We start from the raw sequence: 19,805 nt of genomic DNA, 5'->3' as shown, positions 1-19,805 counted from the left end.
ACTAGCTCTTTTGCTCGGTTCAGGGGAAGGGATAATTGGTGTCTTTGACGTTGAAACAAAGATCCGCTAACGTCGGCCGTGGGAGTTTTTTTGGGTGCGACTCTGTCAGAGGACGAAGCAACGGCAGGGCTTGGCACAATGCATCGTCGTTGTGCAACCAGGCTGCAGGATGGCCCGAGCTCGGCTGTTCGTCATCAAGGTTCCCCAGCCTTCTATTCTTGTTCGCATCATCTTGACCGCGTCTGTGTCAGCACCGTTCGCTTCCAGGTTGTTTTCGGCAAGAGGAGGGAGACGGACCTCCTGTTAGTAGTTATTTACGCTCTCTTTGACTCCCTCCCTCCGCCGGCTCACGGTCTCTTTTTCTTGTCTCTGTCATCTTCTCTTTGTCACCAGGACGGGCACTGCAACAACCCCACGAAGCAGGCAAGCTGCAAGCTGCAAGCTGCATCTCTAGGACCATCGATCCATGACATAACGGCCCTTCTCCACCTCCCAATTGTGCCATTATCACTTTTTGCTGAGTTTCCCATCGCGCCAGCGCCAGCCGCACACACGACAAAGATTTGCCCACCACAACAACACAAACAAAGGCGAGCGCGATGCGGCGACCGTCGCTCGACTTGACCGAGCCCGAAAGGAACCTCGAGGAATCGATCCGATCGCCCACCGCCGGCACCCCAGATCCTGTCCATCTCTCTCTCCCACCACCCGACGAAGAAATCGATCTCGTCGAGGGCGACGCCGACGCCGCCAAGATCTCGACCCCACCTCCCCATATCGCTGCCCGCCTCTTCTACCGCCCGACAAACCAGACGCGACGAAAAGACAGCGCCGCCTCTTCTCGCCGCAACAGCATCTCGTCGGCCCAGTCCCGATCGTCACATGGTTACAGCCTCGAGGGCGGTCCCCAGAGCAAATATGTAGCCCAGCACCTGCGTCGAGCGTCCATTCTCGAGGACCGAAAGGCCCGCCTCGCAGACCGCGCCGCCCATGCCGAAAAGGTGCGCCTGCGCGCAGCCATCGCAAAGGCTGTCACCAAGGACACGAGCGCCAGTGAAGAGAGAGCGCTTGCTGCTGCCCAGGCCCGGGAGCGCAACCTGGCCGAGATCGCTGCCTCCTGTGCCGAGGAGGTCAAGCGCGCCAAGGCTGTCGCCGAGACCATGAAGGAGAAGCGGGAGCAAGAGGCGAGAAAAATGAAGTCACAAATGGAGGAGCGGCTGGCAGAGGCTGAGAGGAGAAGGGAAGAGTTTAGAAACAGGAATGCGGCCAAGATTAGGGGGAGGGAGCGTGGGCAGAGCTTGGGAACGCGAAAATCTCCTCCTGTCGAGTCCATGCCCAACGCCGATACCGAGACTGGTGGGATGGAGCTCAGCGAGTCAGCCCCATTGACCGAGGATGCAGCAGTTTCCAAGATTCAGTGGTGGTGGAGAGCCCTCCAGCGGCAACGAGCGGTTGCCGAGTTTTCTGCGCTTGGGCTGTCGATTGATGCGGTTAGGGAAACATCGTTTGACAAGGTCACTGTGTTGCTGTCTCAGGAAAAGGTACTTCTTGTTACGTCCAGAATACTGCGAATATGCGGCCTCGACGAGGGGAAACAGGGGTCTGTGGAGGAGATGGCGGCAGTACGGACTTTCTTGAGTGCGTTTCTCATCTTGGGGCACCCATCTCAAGTGCTCAGCAATAAGGAAGGCCAGGCAGTCGAGGAATCGGATCAGGACGGCTCGGGTCTGTCAAAGCCAATACCCAAAGACGAGCTACCGAATCCGCAGTCACAAGAGCTGGTCGGCAAGGCCAGGGACTTGCTTGTATCGTTTGAGAATATTCTCGGGCGGCTGACCTCCTTCAACAATTATACCCCTCCGCCGCTACTCTTTACCAGCTTTCCCGAAGTCTATGCAACATTTTATAATGCCTTTATAGCATGGAAAGCTCGGGACTCCAGCTCACTTGTGGAATTGATGGTCATGCAGTTTGTGGAACTTGATGCCATTTGGGAATCAGTCAAGGACAGCACCGACGGGTCGGTCGATCAGGTGTACAAGAAGAGCATTCGTGACAACCAGCTCCTCTTGTTGGTCAGGATCAAGAAGCTGGCCGGTCCGACTCGGGGCAAGCAAATGGTCGCGGACGCCGTCAAGGCTGCTCGGAGGGCCAAGGCAAAGAAGCCTGTTGGCGACATGAAGCCTCGTGTTGCCGAACATTCAGTGACCGAGACTGCCATGGGCGTGCTTGGTGTGGAAGAGGACAGCCAACAAAATGCCTCCAGTCAAATGCCGACTCCCCCGTCAACACCCGCCAGAAAGCGCGACACATTCAAGGTCAATGTCATCATTCCCAGCCAAAAGAGTTTGCTGCCTGACAACAGGATTGTTGTCCATGAGCTAGCCATCAACAAGGAGTTCCGGACCGAGCCACACGAGTATCACGAGCAACAGGCAGGCCTACTCAACCCAATCTTTGAGGACATGCGAGTTACCATGCAGACGCAAAACCAAGAGGCGCACTTTTTCTTGCTCCTCAGGGTCGCCGAGTCTATTCGAGAGAAGCTTCAGCGGCTGGTGAAGCCGGGGAACTCAATGCATACCTTTATCGGCGAGCTGCTCGACACGGAAACTGCCAAGCAGCAATTCGCCATGGGGAGCTTTTCGTACGAAAAGTTCTTTGAGGCGATGGGAACATTACTGCCTAAACTCTGTGCACCTGTTCGTGATGAAGAAGTGAAGAAGCTCACCGAGGAGAAGCTCAGCCAAGGCAACTACGTTGACCGTCTCGAAGCCTTGAATGGCTTCATCGACGTCATGCTCAGCGACTATGCCAACTACCTACTCCAGCTTGCGGCGCCGAAACTCGTGACGCAAGCACCGGTTTACGAGGCGAAAGCATTCGCCTCGGATCTCGAAGCTGGACACTTTGATCTATCGGTCGCGCTGCGGACATGGAAGGCTACGCAGCAAAAGCTGCTGGCTGAAGTCTCAAGGAGAGACCCAGAGGGCGTCAACCACCCTTCTTCCCGGCTGACAGCAAACCGCATATACGCGCAGCTCCTGGTCAATTTGTTTACGCAGCTCTCACCTGTGGCGCTGGACGACATGCCAGAGATGCTTCGCCTTGACCACAAGCGCGCCGTGGAAGCAGGGCGCTTGACAAGACGGATCGTCATCACTGGCGCCATCCTGCTGCAGTGCAAAAACCTGCTGAAGCGCGACGTCCGAGCCCCTTGGCGTAACGAAGCCCAGAGGATTTTTGCGGTGCTGGAGAGGAGCGAGCAGCAGGGAGATCTGGCACTCGACGTTGCCGTGGAGGGCATCATGGCGGCGCTCGAGGCGGGACGGTCGATGCCGGCGGCGACAAGGGGACAGCTCAAGGCCTTGGTCAGCAAGTTTCTGGTTGCTGGAGCAGAAGCGGCCACGCAGTCACGGCAGGACGAGGTGAGAGAGCCGGTCCTGAGGCTGCTGCTTGGACGACTCAGAGGCCACATTCTCGCGCGGCTGGCAGCTGTGAGCACCAGTGACAAGGTCAAATTCACCAGCACGGCAGGGGAGAAGCTGGCAGGATTGGGTCTGGCCGAGTTTGTGGACAAGGTGAGGGATATGGTGGAGATGCTTGGAAAGGTGTCGGTTGTCGATCGGGAGGCTCATGGTGTGTGGTGGGATAAGGTAGCCGAGCAGGCCGAGAGTGAGGTTTCCGGGAACTAGATGGGTTGCATGGAACTAAGGTCGTCATTGGGTGGTGCTTTTTATCCTTTCTATTTCATTTGCTTGTCAAGGTCGAGCGCTTTTCTCCAGAGCCAGCGACAACAACCTATTTTACCTAGGTGGTGGTTGGACTCGCAGCTCTTATCTGCATTCCGTTCTGGGAGTTGGGACTGGGAATTCGGGACACTACGTAACATGGATCGTCACCATTTTGTCACCTGGCTGGTGATGCTATGATGTGATGGGCCGGGCAGGACTCATGCGGGCCGGCTTGGCCATTTATCATGGATACCTTGGCAGAATTGAACATGGTTATCTTTTGTGCTTCCAGCCTGTGTTTTGCAACAATCTATTCCACATCTCCATGCCATCACCGGGATCCACCGGTGAGGGACTGCAACCCCGCCCGTTCCGCCCGAAGCTTCGATCAATCTTCGATCCCGGGGACCCACCCACATCCGGAAGCTCTGTTTCGGTTCACTTGACTGTTTCTCGCTGGAGCGTCCCTTCCACAGCTGTCTATTCAGACCCCAATCTGGACTGATCCTGCGCATTGAAAGCGGCCCTGCTTGTGCCTAGCGTTTCATCGGTTGCGTCAACTGCCGCCATCCCCTCCACTCCGTCCATCAGGTGAGGGGCCATCTGCCAGCACAGCTTCGGGTGAGGCGCGGTTGCGAGAGCTGAGGTGGGGTTGGTCAAGTGCTCTGCAGCTTTCCCAAAGCTTGACTGGACTTGTTTCTGTCATCTTTTCTTTTCATGTTCAGGTCAACATCCACCGTTCTCGCCAGAGGACGCTTTTTGATCCCATCTACCCCTCTCCGCTGTGCCTCTCCTTCAGCCACGTTTGTTGCCCTTCGACTGTCTGCACCCGCCCGTTTTGTGTCGTCACTGTCGGCCAATCCCAAGAGAGCTACCCCGCGTCGACTGCCCATTCGCCCGTCACCAGCTGTCGCTCTCACGAGCTTCCGATCTTGCTCTCACGCCTCGCACCAGAGGAGACGAGCAGCCATGACGGACAGAGACATTCTCCCTGACACCTTCAAGCCGGTCCACTACGACCTGGTGATTACGGACCTGGACTTCACGACCTGGTCATACAAGGGCACCGTCACGTAGGTCCCCTTGATTTCTTCAAGGATTGGGTAGCATGCTGACCGACCCGTGTGCAGCATTGAAGGTCAACTCACCAAGCCCACCACCGAGATTGTCCTCAACACTCTCGAGCTCAAGCTTCTCAACTCCAGGATTGAAATTAGCCAGAGCAAGAGTGATCAGTCATGGGAGTCCAGCAACTTCACCGAGGACACCAAGTCCCAGCGGTCCACCATCACCTTTGCCGAGCAGTTGCCGGCGTCCCCCAAGGCCTCGCTGACCGTCGAGTTCACCGGCGAGCTCAACCACGACATGGCCGGCTTTTACCGCAGCCAGTACAAGCCCGTTGCTCCCCCGGCCGCCAGTGTTCCCCACGATGATGAGTTTTACTACATGCTCAGCACTCAATTCGAGTCTTGTGATGCCCGCCGCGCTTTCCCCTGCTTTGACGAGCCCAACCTCAAGGCGACCTTTGACTTCGCCATCGAGATTCCCGACGACCAAGTGGCCCTGTCCAACATGCCTGTTAAGGAGACTAAGCCGGCCACCCAAGGAAAGAAGCTTGTTTCCTTCGAGCGCAGTCCCATCATGAGCACCTACTTGTTGGCCTGGGCTGTTGGTGATTTTGAGCACATTGAAGCTTTTACCGACAGAGAGTACAATGGAAAGAAGATTCCTGTTCGTGTGTACACCACTCGCGGTCTAAAGGAGCAAGGTCAATGGGCCCTTCAGCACGCTCCCAAGATCATTGACTACTTTTCCGAGCGGTTTGAGATTGACTATCCACTTCCAAAGAGCGACATTCTCGCCGTACACGAGTTTACCCACGGAGCCATGGAGAACTGGGGTCTGGTTACTTACCGCATGACAGCCATCCTTTTTGACGAGAAGCTGTCCGAGGCTCGCTTCAGGAACCGCATCGCTTATGTCGTTGCCCACGAGCTCGCCCATCAGTGGTTTGGCAACCTCGTCACCATGGACTGGTGGGACGAGTTGTGGCTCAACGAGGGCTTTGCCACTTGGGCCGGTTGGTTGGCAACCGACCATCTTCACCCTGACTGGGATGTGTGGCCGCAATTCATCAATGAGGGGATGGACCAAGCCTTTTCCCTGGATGCCGTTCGGTCTTCCCACCCTATTCAGGTTGAGGTCCGCGACGCGCTGGATGTGAACCAAATTTTTGACAAGATCAGTTATCTGAAGGGCTGCTCCATGATCCGCATGTTGGCGTCCCACCTCGGCGTCAAGACTTTCCTCAAGGGTATTGCCATCTATCTCAAGAAGCATCAGTACAGCAACGCCAAGACGGAGGCTCTGTGGGCCGCTCTGAGCGAAGCATCCGGCACCGATGTCAACACTCTGATGCAGAATTGGATCGAAAAAGTCGGCTTCCCTGTCCTGACGGTCACCGAGGAAGACCAAAGGATTTCTGTGAAGCAGTCCCGTTTCTTGTCTACTGGTGATGTCAAGCCCGAGGACGACCAGACCACCTGGTGGGTGCCACTTTCCCTCAAGGGAAAGACGGGATCCAAGGGAATCGAGCCGCTGGCGCTCACCACCAAAGAGTCTACCATTGATGGTGTCAGCAACGACTTTTATCAGCTCAACGCAGGCGCTACTGGTTTTTACCGTGTCAACTACCCCGAGTCCCGGCTCAAGCGTCTCGGCACCCAGCTCGATCATCTCACAACAGAGGACAAGATCTTTATCACTGGATCTGCTGCCGACCTTGCATTTTCAGGCCATGCCACCACAGCTGCTCTCCTGTCCTTTGTGCAAGGCTTAAAGCAGGAGACTCACTACCGCGTGCTCAGCCAGGCTTTGGACTCTCTCGCAACCATCAAGTCTATCTTTGGTGATGACGAGCAAGTCAAGGCTGGCTTGGAAAAGCTCACCCTTGAGGTCATTGACAACGCCCTCAAGACGGTGGGATGGGAAGCCAAGGAGGGCGAGGACTTCAACACTGGTCTGCTTCGCAAGAGGTTGCTTCTCACGGCGGTGTCTAACTCGCATGAAGAGTATGTGCTTTTCTGAATCAAATTTCGATATTCTTGCTAACAGTCGTGGTCAGAATTCGCAAGGGTGCTTTTGAAAGGTGGTCAGCGTACCAGGCCAACCCCGAGCAGTCGCCCATCCCAGCCAACCTCCGTGCGCCCGTATACCACTCCGCCATCGTCACAGACCCGGCCAATGCTGTGGCTGCGCTGAAGAAGGAGTGGTACACTACCCCAGCTATTGACGGCAAAGAAATCTGCCTCCAAGCTCTCGGCCGCACCACGGACGTCGAGGTCATCAAGAAGGTCCTGCTGCCCTTCCTTTTCAACTCTTCTCCTCCGGCAGCAGCGGCCGATTCGATCCCCGGCGCCGATATGCACATTCTCTCTGGCATGTTTGCTGGCAACCGCGCGGCCAGGCCGCTGATGTGGGCGTACATCCGTGACAACTGGGATGAGTTTACCGGCAAGTTGGCGGGCAACCCTATTCTTGTGGACCGCATGATCAACGTGAGCTTGCCCAAGTTTAACGATCTTGAGACGCTCAAGGAGATTGAGGCGTTCTTTGCTGGCAAGGACACCAAGGGCTTTGACCGGACACTGGAGCAGGTCAAGGACAAGATTCGCGGACGCGCGGCATACAAGACGAGGGACGCCGAGGGTGTCAAGCAGTGGCTTGTCAGCAACGGGTATGCTTAAAGGTGTACGATGGTTGGTAGATGCGGATTACAAAGGGCATTAGATCCACTTTTGTACATAGTTATCTTGAATCCAACTAGGTATAGAAAGAGTCCAATTAATAGCCGCCTCGGTATCAGGCTCTCTCTCTACCTGACCTGGGCTGCCCACGACAAAGCGCATTCGCCGAGCGCGCCAATCAAACTGTTCCATCCTGTTCAAGATCGAGTCGCTCGCAAGGTTGTCCGATACCGGCCTCGAGGAGCACACGCATCTCGATATTCAAAGGGGCCCCCACGAGCTCAAACTTGTTGGCTCAGCTCAGCATGTAGGTGTGGTTTTGAATGTGCCAGTGGTTAAATATTGGTTGAGCAGAGATGGCTTTATCGTCATCTATCTTGGTACCCGATTTCCTCCAGATGGGCTCTAGCTATTTTTGACATGGGGGAGCAACACATTGAATCAGAGAGAAGGAGGGTGACATTACGTGATGCGTGAGAACTGGATGGTAGTGCGGGAGCTTGCTGCCTTTCTGGGGACTGGCATGAATGGGTGGTGCTTGTGCTTTTTTTTTTCTTTCTTTCTCGGGGAATGAGGATGATGAGGGGAAGCTGAATGGGGGCGGGATTTGGGTGTAGTGCCTAGTCTGCTGTTTTGTTATAAGCGAGGTACATCACGCGTGCACTTGGTCATATTCTTCCATGCTTTCTTGGTCAAGTTTGAAGACTAGGGCATGGTCGTATGGCTGAGAGCGCTCGGGATAGAATGAGGATGGGCCGGTACCGAAGGTGGGGGGACTCAACGTCCGTGACCGTTGACATGTAGGTGCCTGAGGGGAAGAAGTGCTTGTGAGTGGGGGACTCGGATAGTGTTCACGGCACTGACGTAAAGTATAAATATGCTTGCTATCCTGACTATGGAGGCCAGACCCGGGGATGTCTGGGGGAGAGAAAAGATGATCCTTGGTTTTGCGTGGCTTACACGTGGGTTACTGGGTGATTTACAGCTTTAGTAGTGATGAATTTTCTGGGGTTCGATACCTTTCCTAAACAGATCGTGTGACTGCAGTTTTTCTTTTCTTTGTGCTGTTGAAATCACAAGCAAGGATGACATTACACAACGTACGAGTATGACGAATTCAAACATCCAAGTAGGCAGTTTCAAACGAGAGGTGAGATAACCTCGGTTGTTCCCCCGTCTTGTCCACGCCGGGACCTGCCTGAATAGACTAGGCTTTTGGGGGTCGACGAAGCAGCCGGAGGGAGCAACAAGGTGGTGCTCATACCGCTTTCTGTCAAGCAGCCAGCAAAGTCCAAGCTCGAGAATTGGAGATGGCCAATGCTACCCTTTTCTCTAGATTTGACTGGACAGGCTGCGGGGCTTTGTCCACTCGTCAATCTCATCATGGGGATTTGTGGAGAGAGAGAGAGGGGGGGCAGGACGGATGAGAGCAGGTCAGGCTGGTACGCGGACGGATGGGCGGTTGTGACCTTGTGCTGTGGGAAGGATACATTGCTCTGTATCCGGGGGAGGGCAACACGACATGACAGGCGCAATAATACTCTGGGAGGGAAGGCTACCACCAGATTGGAAAGCAAATCGTGCCGAGAGGGGAGGATCTGTGATGTCCACGACGGAGATGGGATCGCCACGGGTGGTGGCATCAACATCGGCATGCTCCGAGTCTGTCCTGGTGAGCTTGATGAATCTGGGGTCAACCGTCGTGATGACCTAGGATTTGCGACCGGCGCTGGTGTCAAGGCTACTTTGGGTAGGGAACAAGGCACGAGAGAAATAAGTCACAAAAAGGACACGATGCCTAATAGGACGCCGTTGGGAGGTAGGTGAGCTCCGAGGTTTTGGCGGTGCTTTTGGGTATAGCGTGAGCTGGGCGGGAGGACATGTCCCCTGGTGACCGATGACGCGGGAGTTGAAGTTGTATGGGTTCGGGATGATGGTAATTAGCTGTAGTACCTATGTATACAACTGGGGAGCGTTGAGATTGTGCCGGTGGGCTTAATGGCTTTCGCAAATAGGGGCAGTGGCCAAAGTGTCAAGACAATCAGCTGAAGCTTAGTCACTGACGAGCTGGAGTGCTCGATAATACAACAAGCTTTTACTCCGGACGCAGCAGTAGTCGGTATAAGCCGTGTTCCCGATTCAGACAGGGCGGACTGAGGTGTCACCCCTATTCCCCGGCTCACACGGGAGTTGGTCCCTCAGCCCCCTGGGCCATCCGGGTGAACACCGGCTCAAGGCATGAATGAACATGTGACGGATTGGATGAGATTGGACGGCGTTTGATGGGATGTTTCTGGGCAACCAGATCAAGCACCCGGGAAGCGAAGGAGGGGCAATTCCGAGTCTGTGCCGTCTGCACATGGAATCAAACGTGCTTGACGGGTACGGCATGGAGTATGTAGGACCCTTGGAAGGGCCGTGAGGTGAGGAGACCAGAAGAGAGGGAAAAAAAGATAAATCTGAGACGGATGGCACTTGAAAGAGGCTGAATTGTTTGAGGATTGCGGATACTCCTGTTACATGAAGTCACATGAGGTCAGGTAGACTAGATAATGAGAAGAGCAGAGCAAAGGTACTCACGGTACTACTGCAGTATTGTTTTGGATACCGAGTGGGTATCCATCCGTGGAGTCGCGTTCGGATGCCGCCCGAAGCTTCAAGCTTGGGAATGGCGGGCCGTGAGGCGGCTGAGCGGCGCCACTCTCTTCAGGCGATGCGGAGTCGTCGTTCCGACAAGCGCCCCACTGCGGGCTGCTGGGACCAATGGCGGCGGGGGGATGTTGCGTGCATGGCGCAAAAGACCAAATTATTCCGGATGCGCGTTCCTTCTCCAGACCATTTTTCTTGCCTCTGGAGCCGCGGGGAAGCAACCCCCACAGACAGCACCGTTTTAGCGCATCATGCCGGGACAGGGCCTGGCTCGTCGCTCGAAGACGGTCCAACGGCCCTACCTGGTGGTGGAGGTGGAGGTGGAACTGGAACTGGAACTTGAAATCCATCCACCTCAGAGCTGCTGATGAGACGGGAGTGGGAGTGGGATGGAAACGCGACGGCGGAAATCGATGCACCGAGTGCTGTTGGCACCCAGTGGCATCTAGGCCCTGGATGCTTTGGCGAGAATGCTTAGCGGTTCCGGCCGCAGAGCCCGCTCTCCCACCATTCTGCCTAAAGATAACGAGGGACTCTCTTTATATTGATGCCCGTCGCTGTTCCGACGCCTTGGCTGGCCCGACATCCAAAGTCCTGGGCTGCCTTATTACTCGACGATGCATCCACACTCTGGCCTCCAGCTTGCTGCTGCTACTGACTGACTGACTGACTGACTGATTGACACCTCGGACGACGTTGATCGACACCAACACCCGACATCCACAACCAAGACCAAGACACAGCAACCAAGACCGAGGCAGCATCGAGGGAAAGGGGCAACAAGACGACTGGACTGGTGGACTGGGCTGGACTGGAGTCGAATCGAGACAACCTACGAGAGGGACAGGCATCTCGGAGGAGCAAGGCTAAAGTGCTAGCTGCGAGTTGGGCCGAAGTTTCCCCAGAGAGGCGTGCCCGCCGAGAGGGAGCAGGAAGCGAGAAGCCGTAAAAGTCCAGAGGGCTGCCCACCACCCCCATTCCTCTCTCCAACTCATGCAGTACGACCTTCGACCAGGACCGCAGACAGACTCGATGATCAGTCGGGCACAATGGCAAGCTCAGCAAGCGGCGCCGCCGTCCATGTCTCGACGAGGGCGTCGACCACAATAACAGCCTCCTCCCCGCCAAAATCTACGATACACGACGTGCTGGGGCCAACGGTGGCAGGGCCAATAATGCCAGCAACAGAACCGCTACCGCTGGCCCTCGCTGGAACCGGTCCGGCTGGCAATAACCCGATTGGTATTAACGACATGGGTCTCGAGGCACGAGCTCGGTGCAACCAATGCGGACGACGGCGCACGACCTGCCACCACCCTCAACGCCCGCAGTCTCCGGCACCACCAGTTGCCCCAGCCGTCACGCTCCCGCCGCCCACCTCCCCGTCCTTCCAGCTGTCCTCCGTAAATCCAATTACCAACGGAAGTCTCAGCGCCGCCTACCTCCCCTTGTTTCCGCACCAGCAGCGCCCCCGCAGGCTCTCCAAGCTCAAGCACCGCAACCTTACGGCCACCTTTGCCGCCCCGCTAATAAAAAGCGATGGTCCTCCCCCGTTAACCGCTGCTGATTTCCTCGCTGCTTCTGCCCGCAGCAGCAGCAGCAGCAGCAGGCCCGTCCCCGTCAGCAGCACCTCCAACGCCATGGAGCCCCCCGTGCTGTCTTTTTACGGCAAGGAGCCCGTCCCGCTGCCCACCCGTTTCGCCCAGATCAAGCGCAGCCTCGTCGAGGGCCATGAGGCCGAGCTCGAGGCCTCGTGGGCCCGTCTGATCGAGGCCCTGCGAGACGAGGTCGACGACATTGCTCAGCGCGGCTCCCACCTCACGCCAAGCATCGACTTTGCCGACATGGACAATGCCGAGAGCAGGGCTGCCTTCTCTCGCGATCTCAAGCGCTACGGCCTGGGCCTGATCCGCGGGGTCGTGCCCCGCACCGACGCACAGGTCACCATCGACGAGACGGTCAAGTATCTCGAGAAGCAGACCGACTTCAAGGAGCCCACGCCCCAGGATCCGACATGCTTTGACTTTTTCTGGACCCCTGCCCAGGTGCGCACCCGCGCCCATCCCCGCGTCATGGCTGCCCAGAAATTCGCCATGTCGCTGTGGGACAACAACGCCGACGACCGCATGGTCACGCGCTTCCCCATCGCCTATGCCGATCGTTTGCGCATCCACGGCGCCAACATCGGAGGGGTGGGTCCGGATGCGCCGGCTGGCAAGAAGAAGAAGGCCGAAGACGATAGTGTGGCAAACGACAGCAAAAGCCTGACCCCGGACGAGGAGGCGCAAAAGGCTGCGCTCGAACTGGAGCTGCTGGGTGATTTTGCCTCGTCCACCGTGATTGCGCAGGTCGACAATGGCAGCTTGGAGCGCTGGGAGCCCGACGGATATGGGCGTGGAGGCACCTACCAGGCTGTGTTCAACGGCGAGTGGGAAAAGTATGACCCATGGGACCCAACCCACCGGGTCAGCGCCACGTCTGATCTCTACAACGGTTACGGCGCATGCAGCGTCTTCCGCATGTACCAGGGTGTCGTCGCCCTGAGCACCATCGAGCCTGGTCTTATACGCCTGCTCCCTAGCCCCAAGCTGGCCACCGCCTACTTTCTGCTCCGTCCTTTCTTTTCCCCCAAGACCAAGGCTCCAGAACGCCGTGATGGCCCCGAGTGGGAAGCCTTCCTGGACCCGTCCAACTGGGCGCTCGACAAGGAGCAATCCACCATCATCCACGGTGCTGTTCCTGGCCACGCGCAACGGTTGACGGAGCTGTGGCATCCTCACCTGCACCTTCGCAAGACTCTTGTCACCATCCCGACCCTGCAGACGGGCGACTACATTGTCTGGCATCCCGACCTGGCCTATCACATCACCTCCAACCCCAACGTCATGGCGAGCCGCGCACCAACGCCGCCGCCCATGGGCGATGAAGACAAGCCCCCTAGCCGCCCCGTCTCGATCCTCGTCTACGTCCCGGCCGCGCCGCTCACACAAAACAACGCCCTCTACCTTGCACGCCAGCGCAAGACCTTTCAGCGAGGTCACCCCAGTCCCGACTTTGACTCCACCGGCAGCGGGCTCGGAAGCGAGGCGACACACATTGGTCGTGTTGGTGAGACCGAGATTGCCGAGATTGGTGGGCCAGCGGGACTGCAAGCCATGGGTCTTGCGCCCTTTGACGTTGCACCCACGCCGCCCGCCGACATCAACGGTGGCAGCCCGGATGCCGATGTCGAGATGGACGACTCTGTCGCCGCCGCAGCTGCCGGCAAATCCAACTCTGTCACTAGGGCCGAGGCTGAAGTCGCCAGGTTGGCCAACATCATCCTGTTTCCCGACCGGTACGACTTCTACATGGCCAAGAGGACAGGCAACACCAGGAAGCGGAGCAGGGATGAAGCCGAGAGCGAGTCGTCGCCGGCTCCAACGTCAGAGGTCAAGCGAGAGGACAAGGGCAAGGGCAAAGAACAGGACACAGATGCGGGTCGGTGACTATCTTTTTGGACAGCCCAGCAAGCCAGGAACAAAAGATGGGTGGCCGGGTTCAAATTCTGGGGGATAGGGCAACCAACGCAAGCAGGTCAGGGACAGGGGCAAGGGGGTTGAAGAGGAAATGGGCGGCATGTGATACAAGGAGTCATTCTTCTTTGCGTAGATGAGACAACATACCCCGTTGTGCGAGTGCTTTTGTGGAAAGACAAAGATTTTCTGGGTCGTTGGAGTTGCTCACGATACCGATGAGGAGGGGGGTTGGGGAGCTTGGTGATTTGTTCTTTTCTTTGCATATATTTGTCGTATATCTTCTTTCTTCAACCTTGCATACTCAGACTATCTTGGATAGTAGAGCCTTAGTATAGGATATAGCGGACACAGGGGCCGTCGGAGGCATGTCCAGTATTTTTTGGACTGGCGGCAACCCAGTATCAGTATCATAGGCCTCTTTTGAGGCTATTCTTTGCATTTGTTAAGGAACCGAGAGAGCTTTTACTGCTTCATTTATGTATGCCATGTTCGACATGGATTGATTCCATTCCTACCTACGACGGACCTGAATGCCAAACGATCCACCATGTGCCGACGAGAATGGCGAATGGCTCAACGTGCCATCACAACGCCAGACGACTTTGACCCTTCACACCTATCTTGACCAGCTCTGCGAGACAGCCGTGGTATGCAGCGATTAAGACTGGGTTATCATCGAGCCACTGGAGGCATTTGACGGAGAATTCTTTAAAATCGGCGACAACGGTTACGTCGTGGCCTGGGGATGACTCCTTTGGCGATACAGTACCAGTTCGATTGTGACCACAGGTATTATTACATAGACATATTCAAAACGATCGGAGGTGGGCCTATTATGGATTTGATGATATTTTCCTCACTAACAGCGTGAAGAGCCGCAGAATTGTCTCAGTTTAGTTAACCCCATCGAATCCGGCATCACTGCATACCGAGTGCGGAATGAACACTCTTGCTCCGTTACCTTGGTATCTAGTACTCGGGTGATCGAAGTTGGGTTTGAGATACAACAGCCAACTTCGACCGAATATTGCACTGAGCTACTGCTGGGGCTTATCGCAGACACTTACTACGACCAAAGCTACCTAGGTGGACGGGCTTAGATGGACATGTTGGGATGGCATTCTAAAGACCATCCGGGAAGTTATCGGGCTCACACAGTACCTAGTAAAGGCCCTTGAATATATCTGGATCGACGTCCTCTGCATCATTCAGAATGACTGGATTCACTGTGAGCGCGAGGCAGCCAAGATGCTAGACGTTTACGAAAACGACCCGTTTGAGGTACCCTCTCTGTCACCTCCTCTCAGATACAGTCAGCGGATGCTGTCTCACCCGCTCACTAAGCTACTGGCTCAACTTTGTAAAGCCAAACGACACATACCCAGAGCGTCTCCTCTCCAAAAGGATACTTTGAGCTGCCTTCGACGAGCTGCTGTGGGAGTGTGCGCAGTCGATCGATTGGGAACGCACGCCGTCTGCGCATTTTGCATCTGGAGGAGTCATTGGCTGTAGGACTTCTCACATGGCTGGCTGCACTCTTCAATTGTACCTCTTTATCCCACGATCTTCATTGATTCTACATAGCAGTGTCCATATGTGCTCTAAATGTTACCCAACCCAGACACCTGTTTTAAGCCACACCTTGGCACTACCCCAACTGCCGCTTGCCACACACAATTTCGTTCCCCGCATGTAATTAATCTGGTGTCAAGTTGGAGAACTGTGCAGGATGGGACAAAAGCAAAGATTACGGAGTACCGACATCATTTTTTGCCGGCGGGTCGTTGGTGCAAGGGGTGTAGAATAGCGTCAGCCATGGTTAGGAGCTTTTGGATGCCGCGAGACTTTGACTTTAACCTGAATTTTTCCGAATGTATATTGCATAGGTAGCGGGCATGGTAACAAATTCATGAAGCGTTACACCGGGGTCGTGATTCGTGTGGGGAAGTCTGTGGAATGAAGTAGGTATAAGCAGGATGTTAGGATGGGACAAGGGAAAAGAGTATTTGTTTGTGTTGACGAGTGCTTTCAACCTGCCTTCAGGGACCGATCGTCTCCTCAATGTGGGGAGATTGGCGCGCGGTTCAGAGTTTCCGGGTCTGTGCTTCACGTCGTCGTCGTCCATTTTGTTGTTTCCATCCCATATCCGCGTGCCTTCCCCGCTCAGACCCAAGGTTCGACCACAGGGTGGACTATTTTAACTGCTTGCCGCTACTCTACACTGCTCAGCTTTTCCTCTTCCCCTGCAGCTGCGGCTTCACAAGTCGCAGTACTGGTTGCAAACATGCCTTTCGGAATACTGGACTGTAAAAAGATGGAAGTCGTGCCTGGCACGGGTAAGCTTTCTCTGCGAAACCAAAACCATCACTGGAACACCTAGGCCAACTAACGTGGGAATTGCCCACAGCTTTCATGTCTGACCAAGATGACCTCCCTCCCGAATTTTCCTGCATACCACGAGATCAACTGAAACACGGCACCGGCCGTTACAAAAACGTGATTCTCGTCCCTCAGCCATCTGACAGCCCCAACGACCCCCTCAACGTACGTCCAGCTTCCTCTGCCCTGTTCCTCCCCCAAATCTAACACACACCGGACCAGTGGCCACAATGGCGAAAGGAACTCATCCTCCTAATTACCTCCCTCTCCGCCGCCGTCGTCGGAGCCTACGGTCCCATGCTGTCCCCCGGCTTTGTCGAAATAGCCCACAACCTTGACATTACCCTTGACGCCCTCGCCCAGTCTACCGCCTGGCTCATCCTCTGCATAGGCCTCGGGTTGTTCATCACCAACCCCTTAGCCAAAATCATCGGCCGCCGACCCATCTACCTCGTTGCCATCCTCATCATGTTCATTACTTGCATCTGGGGCGCTGCAGTCAAGGAGTACGACTCCTTTCTGGCAAGTAGAATTATTGCGGGTATCGGCATGGCACCCTATGAGGTCTTGGTACAGTGCACAATTGGAGACTTGTACTTCGTTCACGAGCGGGCGACGAGGATTGCGGTGTGGAATTTATTTTTGCTGACGGGAATCAGCGGGGGCGCGTTGGTGGCTGGGTATATAATCGAGCGGGAGGGGTACCAATGGACGTTTGGGGTGTGCGCGATTCTGTTTGGGGTTTTGGGGTTGGGTGTTATTCTTGCAGTACCGGAGACGGCCTATAGGAGGGACGCGGTTGTTCCTGTGCCTGTGGCAAAGGGAAAAGAAGAAACAGAAGAGGGCAGTGTGAGGAAGATGAGGTTGGGGAGGGAGCATGAGGTGCAGTTGCAGCATGTTTCTTCTTTTACTGAGGGAGGACATGGGTCGAATGTCACCGAACAGGCAAGGTTGGAAGCGGCCGAGAGAAAGCATACTTATTGGGAGTCGTTGAGGGTCTATACTGGGCGGTACTCTCGAGCTCCGGGGTGGAAGCCGTTTGTGAGACCTGTGGTATTGTTGTTTTATCCAGCTGTGTTTTGGGGATTCCTAGTATACGGTGAGTGGGCCTTTTTGGATTGCCCCTGAGCCCCTGAACCCCTGAGTTGTCAGCCCCACTCACGATATTCAGGAACCGTCATCACTTGGATTGTCGTTTTTTCCGTCGTGAACGCAGTCATTTTTGTAAACCCTCCATACAACTTCACCATCAGTCAGACCGGCCTGATCAGCTTATCCCCGTTCATCTTGACCATCATCGGCGAGCTCATTTCAGGTCCTCTTAACGATTGGATCTGCATCTACCTCACCAAGAAAAACAGGGGAATCTACGAGCCAGAGTTTCGTCTCCCTCTCATGGCCGTTTCTCTGATAACGGGAGTTGTTGGTTTTTTTGGATTTGGCGCCTCTGTTGAGTACCAGACACATTGGTCAGGTCCAGTGCTGTGCTTTGGGCTGGCCAACATGAGCTTGGTGTTTGCCGCCACCTGTGTGTTTGGATACATTGTGGACAGTTACCGTGAACTGAACGAAGAGGCATTTGTGGCCATAAATACTAGGAATCTGTTGACATTTGGCTTGACCTACTTTGTAAATGGGTGGCTGCAACAGCAGGGTCCGCTTGTTGTGTTTTGTATCCTCGGAGCGCTGTTTGTCTTTGTCACTTTGTTGACAATCCCGTTATGGTAAGTAGTTCTGCTTCGTCCCTTGTGGGACAAATGCTAATCTTTGGTCTTTTAGGATCTTTGGCAAGAAATTCAGAAGCTTTACCGGGCGGAATCGATGGCTCCAGAGGTTCATGAATGATAATGAGTAATACTCGGTTTGCTTTTCTGGATCTGAGCATCCTATCAGGTGACTGATCTACGATCTTAGCCCTGACAGTCTAATAAACTATCGTCATGACCAATTTTAAAACATCATTGATGACGGGGTACCAAATTAAACAGCACGCCCCCTATAGAAAAGAGTCCAGTGCAAGGTGTCTGCTACGACTCCTCGAGTCGTGACCATAGTGACTTCGGCTCCGACTGCGGCTGCGGCTACGACTTCGCCGACGGGCGTGATCCCCACTGGAATGGCGTGAATGGGTTTCTGGCATTCGACTTTGACTTTGGTCCCGACTTCTACTTCTGCTCCTGCTTCTGCTTCTATTCCTGCTCCGGCTTCTCGGCCGCTCAATGAGGCCCCAGTATTTTCTTTTCCGCAGCTCCAGAATACCCTCACCGATCCAGAGCATCTCCCTGTCAGCCCAGGCAGCCTGATCTGGAACCAAAACAGCCACATGCACACTGTCTCCCTCGTGCGGGTTCGATCGTGGGCGTTTGAGCAGAGTGACAGCTGGCAGAGCCTCACCGTCTGCTGTTATCACCTGCCTCGTGCTGCTCGACTCGACTTCCTCCAACAAGGCTCTATGTCCGTGCATCAAAGCTACAAATTGCGGTACTGTAGCACGAACCCCATCTGCGTCCGCCAGCGCACCATGACGGCTATGGCTTCGGCTATGGCTGGTTGATCGAAGATCCCTCAATGCAGGTGAAACGGGCCGTCGGTCGTCACTGTTGCCACCTTCAAGCCTGACATAAGACGGCTTTCTCCCCCTCGAATGCGCCGAAGTTGCCGTCCATTTGAACGTTTCCGCTTCCTTGTCAGCTGGTACAAATACCGCTTTTCTCTGGATCCTCTCGTGGGTTCTCATTTTCACCAGCACGGGGTTGGGGACGTTTTGCATCGCCGCTACAGGCTGGAGCCCAACTATCTCGTCTTCGCCCTCGAAAATGACTTTAAAGAGGGTAACGGTGCCCGACATCCCCTCCTCGGCCCAAGTGACAACGGTTAGGTAGTCACAGCTATCCCCGTTGTACTTTGTCAGGTCAAAGAGCTCATTCTCCAGTCTTTCAAGCTCCCGTTTGGATGCCTTATCGACGGCCGATTTGGGGAGGTGGATGATGCGCTCAGATCGCATGAAATCGTCTTTTTTGACAGAGCGGAAGAGGTTGTGAGTCGTCTCGGCGATGCCACCGAAGCCTTCAATGCTGATGTGGCCAGGGAGTTCGGCTTTGACCGAGTTGAGCGGGGAGAATATCTTTTCGAGACGGGACTTTCGGGCGGTTTCTCGCGGAGGAAGAGTAGCTTCTTCGAATTGCACCCAGTCGAGAAATTTCGGGCCCTTGTCGTGGGGAGTATCTTGGGCTGTGGAGAGTCGCTGGTGAAGCGGCTCCTCGTTGTGAGATTCGACCATGACAGAATAAGAGGTGGTGTTTTGACCCTGGAACTTTGGCGTGGCATATCTGTTCGCTGCCTGCTCTGCGGGTGTGTATGGTTGAACCTGCGTTTCATTGTTGGTCTCAACAAGGGCCGACGACATAGCGCCGAGGACAAACGGCGAGTTTCCGCGATGTGCAACGCGGTCTTTGGATTCGGAGTACATGGTTCCTGTTGAGGTTTTGCCAGCTGCATGAGACAGGTTTTAGATGGCAAAAATGAACAGCAAGAAAGACGGCTTTAAAGCAGGCAGCCTGTGCGCCGCGAAGGGTGGTCAGCCAGCAGCCCTTCATAGCCACATGCAACAGCCATCTCACAGCTGCCTGTCGGGCGCTGGGACGCTTGGATCGGGCAGAAATGATGACCAGTCATATAGACGAGACACGTCGAGCATGACACCAACACGCGCCCGGCGGGAGGCACAGAACCCCCACAGGTCGAGCCCTTGAGGCTCAGACGGTTGATTCCGTCCCAAG

General features: G+C 55.2%; 7 protein-coding genes across 7 annotated transcripts; 6 read left to right on the top strand and 1 right to left on the bottom strand.

Moving 5' to 3' along the window:
* Positions 1 to 599: 599 nt before the first annotated feature.
* QC763_502990 (uncharacterized protein) lies at positions 600 to 3,695 on the top strand (the record flags this gene model as incomplete). The annotated part of the gene is made up of 1 exon (XM_062912894.1): positions 600 to 3,695. One exon carries the CDS (start codon positions 600 to 602, stop codon positions 3,693 to 3,695), a length of 3,096 nt encoding a protein of 1,031 aa, XP_062763737.1.
* Positions 3,696 to 4,451: 756 nt separating this feature from the next.
* Positions 4,452 to 7,847, top strand: QC763_503000 (uncharacterized protein; the record flags this gene model as incomplete). The annotated part of the gene is made up of 3 exons (XM_062912895.1): positions 4,452 to 4,807; positions 4,865 to 6,805; positions 6,859 to 7,847. 3 exons carry the CDS (start codon positions 4,452 to 4,454, stop codon positions 7,478 to 7,480), a joined length of 2,919 nt encoding a protein of 972 aa, XP_062763736.1. The 3' UTR covers positions 7,481 to 7,847.
* A 2,185-nt stretch (positions 7,848 to 10,032) lies between these two features.
* On the top strand, positions 10,033 to 10,787 carry QC763_503010 (uncharacterized protein; the record flags this gene model as incomplete). Its single annotated transcript, XM_062912896.1, has 4 exons — positions 10,033 to 10,367; positions 10,489 to 10,513; positions 10,579 to 10,609; positions 10,660 to 10,787. The coding sequence occupies 4 exons, from the start codon at positions 10,033 to 10,035 to the stop codon at positions 10,785 to 10,787; spliced, it is 519 nt and encodes a 172-aa protein (XP_062763735.1).
* A 391-nt stretch (positions 10,788 to 11,178) lies between these two features.
* On the top strand, positions 11,179 to 13,617 carry QC763_503020 (uncharacterized protein; the record flags this gene model as incomplete). The annotated part of the gene is made up of 1 exon (XM_062912897.1): positions 11,179 to 13,617. One exon carries the CDS (start codon positions 11,179 to 11,181, stop codon positions 13,615 to 13,617), a length of 2,439 nt encoding a protein of 812 aa, XP_062763734.1.
* A 1,581-nt stretch (positions 13,618 to 15,198) lies between these two features.
* On the top strand, positions 15,199 to 17,154 carry QC763_0078880 (uncharacterized protein; the record flags this gene model as incomplete). The annotated part of the gene is made up of 3 exons (XM_062906080.1): positions 15,199 to 15,983; positions 16,055 to 16,191; positions 16,249 to 17,154. The coding sequence occupies exons 1-3, from the start codon at positions 15,632 to 15,634 to the stop codon at positions 17,152 to 17,154; spliced, it is 1,395 nt and encodes a 464-aa protein (XP_062763733.1). The 5' UTR covers positions 15,199 to 15,631.
* A 267-nt stretch (positions 17,155 to 17,421) lies between these two features.
* QC763_0078870 (uncharacterized protein) lies at positions 17,422 to 17,881 on the top strand (the record flags this gene model as incomplete). Its single annotated transcript, XM_062906079.1, has 2 exons — positions 17,422 to 17,750; positions 17,806 to 17,881. 2 exons carry the CDS (start codon positions 17,422 to 17,424, stop codon positions 17,879 to 17,881), a joined length of 405 nt encoding a protein of 134 aa, XP_062763732.1.
* Positions 17,882 to 18,022: 141 nt separating this feature from the next.
* On the bottom strand, positions 18,023 to 19,495 carry QC763_503040 (uncharacterized protein; the record flags this gene model as incomplete). Its single annotated transcript, XM_062912898.1, has 1 exon — positions 18,023 to 19,495. One exon carries the CDS (start codon positions 19,493 to 19,495, stop codon positions 18,023 to 18,025), a length of 1,473 nt encoding a protein of 490 aa, XP_062763731.1.
* Between the last annotated feature and the right edge of the window lie 310 nt (positions 19,496 to 19,805).

Source organism: Podospora pseudopauciseta (assembly GCF_035222475.1).
Source record: "Podospora pseudopauciseta strain CBS 411.78 chromosome 5 map unlocalized CBS411.78m_5.2, whole genome shotgun sequence".
Lineage (NCBI taxonomy): Eukaryota > Fungi > Ascomycota > Sordariomycetes > Sordariales > Podosporaceae > Podospora > Podospora pseudopauciseta.
This window is presented reverse-complemented; position numbering and strand designations above follow the sequence as displayed.